The 16,201-nt window shown below is 35.3% G+C and overlaps 1 protein-coding gene across 4 annotated transcripts; it reads left to right on the plus strand.

The window, feature by feature from the left end:
* Positions 1-10,569: 10,569 nt before the first annotated feature.
* Positions 10,570-15,935, plus strand: TBL6 (TRICHOME BIREFRINGENCE-LIKE 6). Of its 4 annotated transcripts, none has more exons than XR_016050249.1 (5): positions 10,570-11,784; positions 11,882-12,074; positions 12,214-12,404; positions 15,314-15,483; positions 15,587-15,935. XR_016050249.1 is itself a non-coding variant. In XM_006840384.4 (5 exons), exons 1-5 carry the CDS (start codon positions 11,159-11,161, stop codon positions 15,912-15,914), a joined length of 1,497 nt encoding a protein of 498 aa, XP_006840447.2. In that variant the 5' UTR covers positions 10,570-11,158; the 3' UTR covers positions 15,915-15,935. The 4 variants fall into 4 exon arrangements, 3 of the variants coding, with proteins under 3 accessions (XP_006840447.2, XP_088715731.1, XP_020520624.1); XM_006840384.4 differs by having other exon boundaries at positions 15,325-15,483; XM_088859605.1 differs by having other exon boundaries at positions 15,424-15,483.
* Positions 15,936-16,201: the final 266 nt, after the last annotated feature.

Consider the following 16,201-nt stretch of genomic DNA (forward strand, 5'->3'; position numbering starts at 1 on the left):
ATAGTCTAATCCCCAATCCCTTTGCGCCCAATCCCCCACGCCAAAAACATCATCTAATGGTGGACAAAAGGACCCAACCACATAAAGGCGAGTCTTTTTTTATAGCACCATACCAATCCTTCAAATCTACTACCACATAAGGCATAAAACTTCCTGTTTCTACCCCACCCATGAGCAGAACAACACCAGAACTACATCTTCTCATAATCAATCGTACATCTTCCTATTTGTCTATTGAATATAGTCGCCCTTAGAAAAGAAAACCATGTCCTTTTTTGTACTTACATTTCAAGTGATTCACGACTCTTTATGCCTCAAGTTGGATAATTATCTTGGTTCTTTGTTTGTGTCTCGGTTATTTGGTTTTTCCTTTGGCTGACCTATACGTTGATTGACATCAAAATGTAGAACATGCATACGACATAGCTGTCAATTGTGATGATCACCAACTTATGGGAGGGAATGATATGATAAGTCGTTCCCATTTTGTAGAAGTCTTAATCCTTGTTCATCTAGTTAGCATTTGGCATAAGCGAGACTCACAAGAAGTCTCAACTCTATATATGGAGAAATGAGGGACCGTAGTTATTACTTATTCCATTTTCCAATATGCATTTGATCAATCTCAGTGCACTTTAAAAAAAAACACTGATTTTCGTTTAGTTTATTGGTCTTTTAGGTGGCAATTGGCAAAATTTTGGCTGGAAACTCCCTTGTGTTATTCGGGCAAATGAGTCTAAACAAGGTTTTAAAAAGCATTAGCATGTCAGCTAGGAAAAAGTCTATAAAATGTATGAACTTGAAACACTAAAAAGCCCTCTAATTCACCATCTTGACCACAAGATATATATAGAGACCTTTTTTTTAAGTCTTAAAAAACTATTACACATTTTCAAGTCTTAAACATAATGCACCTTGTACCACATTATCTGGACAGTTTTTCATGATTTCAAGTATCTATAAACTTGCTCTAGTTGTAAAATTCATAATTAGTGGAAGTGATAGGCTTTTAGGATATTGTAGAGGTTTTTGTCACCGAAATTATATTTTCTAGGAAGATTTGGATGTGCGCCTTACTTTTGAGAGTTTATGATTGACGCCTCATGCAAACTGCACTATATGTCGACCAATATTAAAGTTCCATGAGAATGGGGTTGGGGTTGGGGTTGGGCTTGGGGTTGTGGTGGCAGTACCAATTGTTCCCCAGCTAAGATCTAGGCTTCCAATCTCACCTAACGCATTAAAAAACTATTAATGATTTCAAAAATAGATAGCTGCTCGTCATCACCACTGAATTACCCAAAAATATTAAAGTTCCATAAGTCCCATACACCACAATATATATTCAAAATCACTTGAGAAAATCCGGAGATTTTGAATATTGGCTCATCATTACACTGAATTACCCAAAAATATTAAAGTTCCATAAGTCCCATACACCGCAATATATATTCAAAATCACTTGAGAAAATCCAATGATTTTAAATATTGGCTCATCATTACCACTGAATTACCCAAAAATATTAAAGTTCCATAAGTCCACACCACAATATATATTCAAAATCACTTGAGAAAATCCAGTGATTTTGAATATTTTAGCTCCCCTTAAAGTGGCACAAGGGCTGATATATCATGTTCTTGAAATTTGAAATTAGCATATGATATTAGGGAAAAGTTTATATAAGGTTGCAACCTTAAAATGTAGAATCATAGATGCACCTCAAAAATCTATTGGAAATGTTGTTTTAATGTGTAAAAAGCTCTCTAATCAATCATCTCGACATCGAGATCTATGAATATGAAAAAAAAAAAAAGTTTTTGAATCTCGAAATAGTGCATCTTGCAGCTCATTATCTAGACCGTCCGTTTTCAATATTTTCATATATTTATAGGTCTACTTTATTTTAACCATTTGTAGAATTTAAAATTTTTTAGTTAGATATGAAAATAGATTTTAAGATGATATTAAGAAGAAATCGCACCCATGATATTAACCCCCTTATATCTCCTTTTCCCCAAAAAGCAACAGAAATCACCTAAGGTATCAATTACGGTTATCTTTTTAGAAATATAAGTGAATAAAAAAATGGTATAACCAGTGTATAAATTTTATTGCATATAATAATTTTAAGAGAACTTCATCATTTTCTATCGGCGGAGGGTTGGGCTGGAAGCCAATGGAAAACTTTTACCACATCTCTTTCATGGATCCTGATGCAACATAGTGTGACTAAAGGTATGGTCATTGATAAAGCGGAATGGTCCAACATGAATTTTTTGTAATGTTTTCTCGTACGCCCTATTTTTTGGTTCACATGCCCAAAATTTCATCAATATCTGATTTTTAGAAGAAAAAAAAAAAGATTAAAATTCAAATAATGATAGATATTTTGAATCACTCCATGAAGATCTGACGATTGAGATTCTATCTATGTTACTATTCATTATAGTTGTCATGTTGTTGATAGCTTTTTTCTTTAATTATTTAGCATATCATACATTTTTAATTTCATTTCAAAAAACATATTTAATTTCAAAAATTCTATACGAGTTAGAATTTTTAGGAGGGGCATTTTTCAATTTTGCCCCTTCTTCCAAAAATAGGTGGTTTTTAATGTAATCATTGGTTGGAAGTTTAATACTTTTTGTAAATTGAAAAGATAATTATGCTCGTGCGTGATAAAAAATTTATATTCATTCTTTCATGCAAAAACCTAACTAGTACTTTATGATTCCAAAATTTGCAGACATGAGCCACTTAACCAGGACGACCTATAATGAGGAGATTTCCCCTTCATGAATGTTTTTATGATAAGTTTCCTTTGAAAAGTACAAATTTTTTGGGTATAAATTTTTTGGGTATCTAAACACCTAATAGATGACGTGTGCAATAGTAATCCTGATTTTTTTCATGATGTTTAAAAGCTCACTTTGAACTTTATTTTCATTTCTAGGTTAAATAGGTTACATCTTCAAATTTTAAGATTCCCAAATTTTTCCAAACTAGGGCTTTGTCCGAGTAAGAAATGTAGATTTCCCTCATGCACGAGCATACTGATCTTTATCTTGATAAAAAAAGTGAAAGGAGTGTACACAACAATGTCATTTATTTTTGATATAAGGAGATCACAATCAGTATTGACCGTTAGATACGAAATTGAGTGATTGGATATGTATTATTAGAATAAGCATAAAGTCTAAAATAAAATTTCTTGAATGTTGTGACCTACTTTAGCATATCAGATTTCACATCTAATGATTAGAAGTGATTCTGACCTCTTTGTACTAAAAATGAATAATCTTATAATATACTATCCTTAAAATAAAGCTCCAGTCTCGACCAGAACATCGAAAAGAGTATAGCATTAGAAATGCACCTCTTACAAATTGTAACTCATAATTAATGGTCTTTTAATGGGATTATTGAAATTAACGATGAGTTTCTCGCAGTTAATTTAAAAAAAGCAAATCTGTATACCTAAAGTCCGTTTACCCTTTGCATAAAGTAAAAGTGATCACGAAAGTAATAACGTGGATATCGAGACTTCTTCTCGAGTCTTGACTGAGACTCAGGCTACATGGGTCTTTGAGCAATCAAGTTGGGGTTACATCACCATATCTTTGTGATTAAATTAGCTCTGATTTTCTCTCGCTCCCTCTCTCCAAATAAGCATCTGTATATTTGCCAATCCGTATGGGAAAAATCCGCATCCGTGACGATTCTTAGTCAGATCCAAGCAAGAGGGTAGTGGTTTAAACGGAATGTACAGTCGAAAAACATCATGTCCGAGATGGTCGTACACAGAATCCTAACTACAGCATAGTTAGCAAGAACGAGAACAAGAATATATCGACAAACCAGGAAATAAATCGCTTATGTTCCAAAAAGTCGGAGGTAAAAAATTGGGTAAAAAATACAGATTTCAAAAAATTAGGCGAGTTAAAGAATAGTAACTATGTTGGATTTGGCTAGAAAAGTACAGCGAAAAAATGGGATATATAAAGATGACATACGGTAAGATTATGATTTGCACTAATTGTATGGATATATTAAAGCTATTGAACAAGACAAAATGTTTACTTCATTGTCACAACAAAAAAATATGATAGATTTATTGAGACCATAGAGTGAAACAATGACAACAGTATTCGGCACAAGAACTACATAAACAAATGACAAAAACGGTAAACCAAGATATATTATTTTTAGAAGTAAGAAATGCAAAAAGGAACCTCAATATAGGGCCATAATTAACTAAAACCGCAAAAGCCAAGAAAATAAAATAGTAATCCATTCAAAATGTTGCGTTAATAGATTTGATAGACCGATGAAATAAAAAAAAAAAGAGATCAAATTAATCAAACTTCCCTATGGAGAAACAAAGCAATAAAATGCTCAAGCAACACCAAATATATGAATCTCACCCTAAATTTTTACTTACCAAGATCTTTAGTTACCACTAAATCTCTCTCTTGCTCTTGGCTTCATAGGAAAATAAGTCTTTCGCTGGTTACTCTTTCTCTAACTCTACCTCTTATTTTATGATATATGGTGGTTTGATAGATTAATTTTTTTGGAATATATTGCTGATTTTTTTTTTATACAATTCTTTTGAGGGGAATATGTTGATGAAAATTTTTGATGGTTTTTTTCGTTAAATCAAGATTTCTTAATTTTGTCTCACTTTAATGTGCTTATTTTCTAAACCAAAATGATGTCCAATCTGTTCAAACTCCGAACTCCATCTTCTCTCTCCAAACTTCTTTCATCTCCTTCTCTCTTTAACACAAGACATTGGTACTTGTCTGTCCACACAACTGTCCTCCCCAACATCTAGAAAGATACATAATCGTCACTTAATGTATAACGGTCAGCGTAATGCTCAATAACGCTCAGGGATTTGACAACATCGGCCATTTGAGGCCTAAGCTCGAAGCGTTAGTATCGGCGAAATAACGGAGGTTTTCACAATTTTTAAACAAAGCATGGTGGTGGGCCCTCATTTGCGAAGATCTAGCTGGCAGTTCAAGGAGCAGTGGAGTAAATCTCAGACTTAATCACATCGACGCACCTCATTCTTCTTTCAATGAATTAAGGAAGTAGTCGCCACCCGACCCGTCATCTACTCGAGCTTATTTATGGGGATGTCATTTGTTCAACCAACGTGTCAACATTAAACAATCAAATTATTTGATGCTTGTCCGAAACCCTTAGATTGTCTTAAAAATTATTTTCATCAGAAATTATGAAATCTAAAGTTCCAAAAATAGTGTAGATGTATCTATAAACACTTTTTTTTTTAAAAAAAAGTATTTCACGAGGCACATTTCTACATATGCGGTCCATAAGTATACAACATCCATCTTAAAGATGGATGCAAGTATGTGGTCCATCTAAAAACAATGGAGTCTAAATGTTTTCTTAACATAATTATTATTTTTAATTTTTTAAAATTTATTTATTTTTTCATATTCATGATCTCTATTTTAGCGATTAAAAATTAAGCAAAAAAATCCATCTCAAAAATAGATTTTTAAGAGGTGCCGCATTTCTACATGTGAGGGCTTGGCCCACATGCTAACCGCATCCTTAAAAAAATTTGATGGTCTACATAATATGTTCCACTATGTTAGGACTCGAAATCCTTTCAAGTTCTATATCTATATATATGGAGGTCGCGATGATCTATTTTAGAGTGTTTTGACATTATCACCTTTTCAAGTAGGTTTTTTAGGTGCCCCTTACTTCCATATTATAAGGTTGACACCTCATATAAAATTTTTTCCTATATATTGTGAAACCCATGTGACTGGTGTTTGACACGATGTTTCAAAATCTGGATGGGTGGGGTGAATCGTTCACCCACAAATCCATGTTGAATTGTTGGATCAACAATCCAGATTGGGTCTGGATCAATCAGAATTAGTAATCCAAAAATATCTTAAAAAAAAAAAACCAGTAGTCTATAGGATAGCGATTTAAAGGAACCTAAAAATATATTAGACAAGCTTAAAAAAAAAAAGATATACAAGAGAGGATTTTTAGGGGGAATCAGGTCGGGACCTATATGAGAGAAAGACCTATGTGATATTTTGCCAGAGAATACATTTTTTATTTTTTTTCTTCACCCCTTTCTTTTGACAAAAGGTCACTTACATGTAGTCTCTATTATAATAAGATAAATTTCAAAATAAAATCAACATAACAATAAAACCAAGATCTTAACAACTTGATGCCATTGAAACAACTATGCATTATGCTTGAGAATAAAAAATAAGATTGCAAGAAACAAAAGGAAGAGTGTCGGAGATTACCTCAACCGGGCTTATTACACCCCACACCGAGTCACCATCATCTGATGATGCGGGATCAATAGTCTAGCTTCAATCTTGAACCGGGAAAGCAAATTTCGGTCAAGCCACACCAATGGAACATGAACCCCTTTGATCACAAACTCAAACCCTAGTTGAATTCTCTTAACAACCTAGTTTGAGAGAGATGGATTCTCTTTTTGCTAAACCCTAAAACCCTTAGCCATAAATCCATATTTAAGAGATAGGAGAGAGAAGAACTCTATAACCTAAAACCTTAGGTTTTTTCACAATATGGGAGAGAGAGATCAAACAGAGAGAAACTTTTTTAAGAGAGAGAAATAAAAATATAAGGTGTAGAGATTTTTTGGTGGAAACAATCCATGTTTATAGGCTTTGAATAAGATTAGGATTTCTTAGGGTTTTCTTTAGCTTGCCTCTTCTTGTGAGATTGAACATAGATCGTCAATCAAGGGTGATTTGTGGGGTGAGAGATATGAGCCATTCATTCCATAGATGGGTCATCAACATTATGGAAGGTGCATGAACCATTATCCCCTTTTCCTAAACCATTTTCTCAATCTTTCCACAAAATCTTTCGAAGATATATCAAGTCAATATTTAGTCAATATCTTCCAACCATATGGCCACATGCCATATCACCAAAAAAATAAGAAAGAGATTAAGGGTGGGGCGTGCCACCCAAGGGAGGCACTCATGCCCCACCTTCTAAAATATGGTTGGCCCATGTGCACAATGGGTCCCCATTATATTTTTATATATTTAAAATTAATAAAAGGATTTTAGAATATTATTTGAATATTTAAACAATTGTAAAATCAATATCTTTAATTTTATAACTCCAAAAATTATAAATAAAATATCCAGGGATTCATAAAAATTCAAATAATAATATTAAAATAATTTCTATCATAAAACAAACATAATTAAATTAATTTGATGGGAAAAATATCCATATGGTTTAAGAATCAACAATCATGGAGCACTCCACCTTCAACTGTGGACTACAGACAACACTTGCTTTATCAAACCAACCCAGTGTTTTTCATGACCTACAATCCAAGCAAGGGCTTATTAGCGGGTTACCAAAGTCTGACCGATAAGCCAAGGGATTGCAATCTCAATCTGTGAGTTTCAGGTCCTCCCTTAAAGACAAGTCAAGGTCACCAAGACCTTATGCGACCACAGCTCTATGGCGCATAGGGGTATCTCTGGCACATGCATACGCTTCACCCTAAAATATGGATTTCTGGCTTTTTCGAACGATCTATTGATATGCATGCCGTGTGATGGTACATGGATGAGGTTTTGACCCCTGTCTCTGTAGGCCACTATCACACACAAGAGTCACACGGTCCCTCGACTCACTCATCCGGGCATGTTCTCCGACCTCATCAAGGGCTAACCCATAAACCCTTATCGGTTTGTTCTTCATGCCCAGGTAACAACCGACTGGCCTAGATCGTTATCAGCAAACCAGCGTTTGCTTAATATTGTCCACGAGGGACCACACTCTCACTGAGTTCATGTTTCACTATATCATTTCATTTTACAATCACTCATAAGGCCATTAAAGGCCACATAAACCCAACACTATACTATCCTAAAATCAGTTTTGTCTCGACCTATTCCCATCTGAATTGGTGATCCATAGTAGAAATCATAGAGTTTCAAAACATTGGATTGACAAAATGGGAAAAGATGTCAATAATGGCCTATTTAGATCGGGAATAGCCAATTTGTAGTGGATTCAGTGAGTGGATAAACTGAGCCCAACATTATACATATTGATAGTAGTTCTCTATTGCGCATGTATGCTATGCTCGCTCAGGAGCATAGTTTACTTATGCGTATTTGTCAGGTGAACTAGTTAAAGGATTTTTTCAATCTGAAATTTTGGGAACCACTTAAGAATTATTTGATGATTTGTTGTCCAAAAAAGAGTTTTCTAACACTTAGATCTCACAATCTAAAAATTAGACGATCTCTTTTCAATCTCAAGAAATTTTTTTTTTTTCCAAGTCAGTAGAGGACACAGTTACAAAATTTTTTTTAAAAGAGTATACAACGAGACCGTTTTAGTAGAAGGTGATCACTATCACTCTTGTCTGCCGAATTTTAAATCGGGTGGTTAAAAATGTGTCATTGACTAGTTTTAAAGTTGAACGAATATGTCTCATACTTCTTGACACAACTCAAGCTACATGCTATCCAATTTGAAATTGCCTATAACATAGGTAACTAGTTTCCTAAAATACAATATTGAGATTAATTTATTCGTTGAAGCGGTTCCATCCCTAAAATTTCAGATCCTAAAATAATTCCAAGAGAGGTTTTACAGGTGATAGTAAAACCAATTTTTGCAATCATGATAGTATCATATAACTGAGTTGTGCAAAGCATTAGATGAGGGAGATCAGCTTCACAGTTGATCCAACGGCGAGGAAGTTGACAATTCATTTTGTTAAAATGGGCCGGCAATGATCGTGCTCCTATATAGATTTTGTTTTCAAAGAAACATTACTAGTTGGAGTAATTGGTGTTAAACTTATATGTCACCCTAAGTTAATGTGAGGGAAGAGATTCAGATGCATATGGATATGTTGCTAGATTTAGAACTTAGGAGAATCTAGGGTGAAAAAGGACAAGTGCAACATCTAAATGAAATTTTCCTCCACATTTAGGAAATAACTAGAGGAACAATTGCTGTAATATATTAGGTGTAAGTTGTAATTTTTTACTAATTCCCATTGTGATAGAGGACTAGCAAATAATTTTTATATTTTCTTGGGTTTTTGCTCAATGTAGAGTAAGTATGCATGTGCCACTTTTGTATTTATATTTGTGTGAAGATCTCATGATCAAAATTAAGGATTGAACGTGAAATTGGGTGATTGGTAATATCAAATTCTAACATTGTCACAAATTCGTACCCATACAAATGGAAAGGATTTAGTGGTCTGTCAGTCTATCATTAGTAACACCCATAGTAGGCGCCCAAAAATATGTGGTTCTATCTTGTCGCCCCAAAAGTAATAATAGAAAATGGGTGTGGTTTGTGTAAGGTTGCAATCTTATATAATACAATTAAGGTGCTCCTCCAAATTTTATTATAACATATAATTTTGGTATAAAAAGTTCTTAAGAATATCTTAAAATCTATTTTTATCTTTAATTATAAAATTTGAATCTCTAAAATAGTTAAAATCAAGTAGATCTATAAACATATGAAAATCTTGAAAATTGAATGGTCTAGATTATTTGTTGCAAGATGCACTATTTATGGGACTCAAATTTTTATTTTTTCATATTTATACATATCGATGTCGGGATGATCGATTAGAAGGTTTTTCAACATTAAAACAAGATTTTCCGATGGATTTTTGAAGTGTGTCTATAATTCTATATTTTAAGGTTGCAACCTTATATAAACATTGTTTTATAAAAATAGGAAACTTTATATATAAGTCCTGTTTTATTTTTTATATTTAAAAATAATCTCAAATATTTCATATCTTACAATGAGGTCTCTTTTTAAAAAACATAAAGTGTGTTTTAATTTTATCTCTTTTACATACATCATATTAAGCCCAAATTTTCTTTTTAAGGAGAAAGGCTATATAAGGCTTCAACCTTACACTACAAAAATAAAATGCACCTAAAAAAAACTACCAAAAAAAGTTATTCCGACATAATAAAACTCATGTTAATTATCCTTATGGATATTAAAAAAAAAAGTTACTACAGTTGGTAAAAGTATTAGATATCGTGGCATATTATCTGAGACTTCTATTTTAACAAAAATTAAGCATGTATTGATCGACATCATTCTCGGAGCTTTAAAGGTCATAATTAGCTTTAATGATTATAATTAGTGGTAGACAGATTTTTGTAGAAGTTTTTGGCATGAAAAAGTACATCTTTCAGCAAGGTTTGGAGGAAAAATGCGTCTTGTTTAATAGTAGTGTGATTTGAAAAAAATTCATTTCCAATTATGATTTGAATTTTTCACATCAAATAAATCCCCTAGCATGCATTTTGGGTGCAGCACCACGCACCCATGGGTGAATGTTGAAATGTTAAGAAGATGATTTCAATGTGGATTATGGTCATTAAAAAAGAGACATGGGCATTTGGGATATTACCTAGTAGAATTGGGGTGATTGTGTACGTATCACTGAGATCACTGTAACAGGATAAACTCTAAAGAAATGGAGAATTGATCACTTTCCTCTTCTTCCTCACATGTCCGGACCGAACCAGGCACCATTTTAGGGAACTTTCCAGATATAGTAATCAAGAATGGGGGTGAGTTTTTTCTTTTCTGGTTTTTTTTGGAAACTGCTTACCCGTTTTAAGATGGTCGATCACTCCTTTGCAAAATGCTAATGGTGTTTTTGTTCCTATAATTATTTTCATTTCTGTTAAAATATAGCAGGAGCATGGTGTTGTAGCTTTCATCTCAAACCCAATAAACCCATCTGCTTCCCTGTTCACCAATTATCAATGGTTGTGCCTTGAACATCAGATGCTGTTTTTTTCAGACCCTTAGATCCTCGAAGTCACCATTTTAGAATTTTTTACTATAGCCAAAAGCCATTAGAAGCCCTAGATATGGAGTTTCAGGTAGGTTCTGAATTTATTCTAGACTCATTTTCATGGCCCCCAATATTTTGCTATTTATAGAAACTTCTTAGCTTGGGTGTAGCTTCACTTCTGTAGATTTCAACCCAACCCAATTTCACCAAGCTGAGAAATTGCCATCATTATGTGAAAAAAGCACCATTTCTAGTTTTTTGCTTTTCTTTTTTTGGTTTTTGCAGAAATGGGAATGGAGCGCCAAAGGAGCTTCTCCTTAAAGCCGTCACATTTCTTGGTTTTCTCCTTCATTTTCACCTCATCTCTCCTACTGTTATTCTTCTTTAAGATCCACTTGGACTATTCATCCCAAAGTTCTCGCAGTTTTACACATTATAACGCTTCCTCTCTAAGCTCTTTTCAGATTGAAACCTCCCAAGTTCGGATTTTTACCATTTCTAGTAAGAATTTCTCTGTTGTACAAATGCAAACTCCCAAATTGCCTGAGACCCAAGTTTTGAAATCTGCGGTTTTCAAGTTTAATCAGAAAAACACGAATTTATCAACCGGATTTAATGGATCAAATTCATCAGTTAATAGAAAGAGTGAAATTAATGGCTCAACTTCATCTGGTACTAGAGATGGTGAGGTTTCTCAAAAGAAAGCTTCATCTGGTACTAGAGATGGGGAAATCAAGGGTGAGAAAGAGTGTGATATATACACTGGGAAGTGGGTTTTTGATGAGACATATCCTCTGTATTCAACTGCATCATGCCCATTTATAGATGACGGTTTCAACTGTGAGGCAAATGGCAGGCCAGATAGGGACTATATGAAGTGGAGATGGCAACCACGTGGCTGCTCCATCCCAAGGTACTCTCTCTCTCTCTCTCTCTCTCGAGAACTGGAAGTTGAGAATTGGGTTTGTATCAGTAAAACGTTGGGTTTGTGGAATATTGTTGGGACGCAGGTTTAGTGCAGTGAATATGTTGAAACTATTAAGAGGGAAGAGACTGGTTTTTGTTGGAGATTCAATAAACCGAAACCAATGGGAATCAATGCTGTGTCTGTTAAGAAGTTCAATCCCCGATCCAAAACGGGTTTTTGAGGCACGAGGGAGGAAGATCACCAAGGAGAAGGGCATTTACAACTTCAAGTTTGTGGTAATTCATCAGAAACCTGTACTTCAAAATGTTATTTCCTCCTATGTTCCTCTTATTTCTTATTATTTTCTTTTTGATGCTTAAGCTGTATAAGTTTGGTATCTTTATAATGTATGTTAATTGGAATCAAATATTTCAGGATTATGGATGTAGTGTGGAATACTATGTTACACATTTCCTAGTTCATGAGAGTAAGGCCAGAGTTGGACCCAAAAGGGTGCAGACGCTTCGAATTGACACAATTGACCGTGGCTCATCGAGGTGGAAGAAGGCTGACATTCTCGTCTTCAACACAGCCCATTGGTGGACACATACAAAGACTAAAGCTGGGTGAGTTGACTGAATAAGTTTCTGACTCAAGACTATACTCTGCTTCTCCTTCTATAGCTGCTATTCTTATTAAATTGTTTTCTAGGGAAAGTGATTGAGTGTTGAGTTGATAATGTTCTTAGGACCAGAGGATTTTGATTTGATGTTGTAGCTAAGTAATATTACTCTTTACTACCATAGGATTTTTATTTGATATGGGTCAGGCAGTTCTTCAACTGATGTAATACAGAATATACAACCAGCCAATTTATGAACAACACACGCATGAATTGATAGCCCCAGCCATAAATAAAACTGTGAGATGAGTGCTGGAGGGAATGCAAGAGATGTGGGTGAATAAATGCTTTTCATTGAGAATAGGGGAGTTTTGATTAGGCTAAATGGGGCTAGAATTCATACAACTGAGATAATCCAACATATATAACCAATGAATTATAATCACAACACTTCTGGATAGACACAGTTCAAAGATAATGGTGGAGTTTCGATTTTATATGCAGTAGGCAAATGGCACAATTAATTTATACAACTGAGTTAACTCAGCTTATAAAATCACTGAATCATAGATAAGAACAAACTCAGTGAATTGACAGATAGAGCCATAAGTAAAACTGGTCATCTGATAGATTAAAGAAAGTGCAAGACAGATATGACAATATATTTCTCTTTCAAAGAGAATAGGAAAGGGGCATTAGGTCATGAACCGAGTTAGAATTTTCACGGTCAAAACCGACAAATTGTTTTTTTCACCTTTCCTTTCTTTTCTTTTTTGGGTATTTTTCTTCATACGGGTGCAAAATGGTCTTGGGTAATGGGCACTGTAATCATCTGTTCTTGTAATTGTTGGAGATTGGTGGGTGAAATGGGGGCAAAAAAATGGTACGATTTGCAAAATTGTTTTTAGGCACGTAGGAGCGCTATCTCAAGACAATATTTGCCCCCCTTTGATGTAGTATTTGTTGTGCATAAGAAGGGCAATTCGTCCTCGGGATACAAGAAAACAAAGAGGTCTTATAACAATATTCCTAAGCTCTATGCACCCGAGCTTGGAACCCACACAATAGACACCAAAGACTTGATAGTTTAGAGAGGGAAAAGATAAAATCAAGTAGAGAGAGTGTGTGTTAGCCCACTGGTTTGTTTGCTGGAATTGAAGAGAATGGTCTCTTGAGAGAGACTAAAAAATTGTTCTAAGTATGTTTTTTAAAAAGTTCTGACTCATATGGGTAGGAGGGCTCTTGTTATATAGCACCAAAAGGTTGTCCATTTAATGTTGTGGTGGTTACATGCATCACATAATTACTGTTGTGGTGGTTATATGCATCACCAATTAGCTACAAGTTACATGCTCCTCAATAGCTACAAGTTACATGAGTTACATGCACCCCAACATCTACAAGTTGCATGAGTTACATGCACGGCTGCTGTTACAAGCCTCTATCTTATCAACGGCTAGATGATCGTTGGATGTCTCACACTCATTGATGGCTAGATGACCGACACTCACGGCTAGTTCCTCTATAAGAAGGGCTCACAAAAAATCAAAAGAGTGTCTAGTTTAAAAAATCAAAAGAGTGTCTAGTTCATCTATGAGCTGGGCTCACAAAAACGAGCCGGGCTCACAAAAAGATCAAAAGATAATGAGTCACGAGCCCAACCCGCACTCAGGCAAGGGGCACCTCATGCGCCGATGCGAGCATGCGCCATCAAACGCCCTTGCCCACGCGTGTGCCCTTCGCACGTTTCGCATGCTTTGCACACGTGCATTTTCTCTCATTTGTACTTGGAGTAAATTACATAAGAATGAGTGCTCTTAAATAGACTTCAACAAACTCTCTCCTCTTCAATGTGGGACTCAAATCCACATCTTTCTCTCTCTACAAAGCAATTTAGAAAAGAACAATAAAACCATAATAAAAACAATTTAGGAAAGAATAATATAACATAGTGTTGTTTTGAAATACATATAAGTAATTTTCAGACAAAAAATACACGTCAATGTATCTTAAATCATATTAGGGTTGGTTCGTTGATTTAAGGGAAAATTACAAAAAACCCCCAAAATCACACTTTCTATGCAACTTACCCCGGACCTAACTTTTTCTCTCAATTTTTTCCCTAAAACAAACTTTTTATGCAAATAGCCCCCAAGGGAAAAGTTCATTTTTTAGACGGAAATACCCTTCCCGTACACAAAAGTCATTTTAGTCAGATTTGACGTTGACTTTTGGACCCCAGTAGCACATTGCCGGACGCACTATCATTTTGCCGGAGTGCACAAGTGTCGAACCACCCTAAGACAACTATTAGATCAAAACTGCGTACTGCTGAACCGCCTTTTACATAGTGTTAGAGCCTTGGAATCCAATAACATCTATTGTCGAACCGCCCTAAGACAACTATCAAACCGAAATTGAGTACTGTCGAACGGCCTTTTACAGTGTCAGATCGTTGGAATCCAATAACATCTATTGCCAGACAGCCCTTTGAAACTGCTAGAGCACCCTTTGCAATTGCTGGACCGCACTTTACACAGTGCCATAGCCCTACTGCCAGACCCGTTGCAATTGCTGGACCGCACTTTATATAGTGCCATAGCCCTATTGCCGGACCGCACTTTACACGGTGGCAGAGCCCTAGGACCACACTTTACAGAGCCCTACTGGGCCACACTTACACAGTGTCGGAGCCCCTATTTTGATGGGATAGGAGAGAGTGGTGTGGGTAAGGTAAAAGTAAGGGAGAGTAGTTTAGGAATTTTTTTTAGTTTTTATTTGGTTTGGGGTATTTGTATTGAAAGTGTATTTTGGAGGAAAAAGTAATAAAAAATTAAGTTGGAGGTAAGTTGCATTGAAAGTGTAGTCTTAGAGGTTTTTTTTGTAATTTTGCCTTAATTTAACTTTCATCAGCCTGTCAATAGGGTGAATTATTACCAAGAAGGCGATCAAGTTCATCACCACCTCGATGTCTTAACTGCTTATAGAAGAGCTTTGATGACTTGGGCATCTTGGGTTGATAGGCATGCCATCCCGGGCAAGACTCAAGTTTTCTTTAGAACTTCAGCACCTTCTCATTTCAGGTCTCTCTCTCTCTCACATCGTCCTGAAAGAATTTTCTCTCTCTCTCTCTCACTCTCACGTGCATTTTCCTGTAAGAATTTTAAACTTTGTATCTTGTGACAGTGGTGGCCAATGGAATGCTGGAGGCCATTGCAATGGAGAAACCCAACCCCTCCGAAACTACACCAATGGTGAGTTTGCTGAAAAGTTGAGACTAACTGAAGAGGTAATAAAAGAAATGAGAACCCCTGTAACTGTATTGAATATAACTGACATATCAGGGCTCCGGGTGGATGGCCATCCTTCTGTATATGGCAGAAAACCAGGGGTATCCCCCTCATCAAGTGTTCAGGATTGCAGCCATTGGTGTCTTCCAGGTGTTCCTGATACTTGGAACGAATTGTTGTATTTTTTGTTGGTTTCGAAACGGAGGGAAGTTTCCACAAAGTAAAATGGGATCCATCATTCTTTATCTTTGGTTTCTTCTCTGCATTATCCCTTTTTTCATTTTGGCGTTCAGTTGTTTCAAAATTCTGAGAACTGAAAAACAGTTTCAAAATTGTTGTGGTATAAATGAACAAATTTATTTTTTTTGAGAGAGAAGAACCACAGTCATGCAACAAAGTTAATTGTTTCCTTAAATGAGCATCAATTGAATTAGGGTGTGGTTTCTATAAGGTTGCAACCTTAAACAATCCACTTAAGGTGCATCTCCAAATTTTATCATGTAATTTTGAT

Source organism: Amborella trichopoda, chromosome 2 (assembly GCF_054954075.1).
Source record: "Amborella trichopoda isolate Santa Cruz 75 chromosome 2, AtrichopodaSantaCruz75HAP2 v2.0, whole genome shotgun sequence".
NCBI lineage: Eukaryota > Viridiplantae > Streptophyta > Magnoliopsida > Amborellales > Amborellaceae > Amborella > Amborella trichopoda.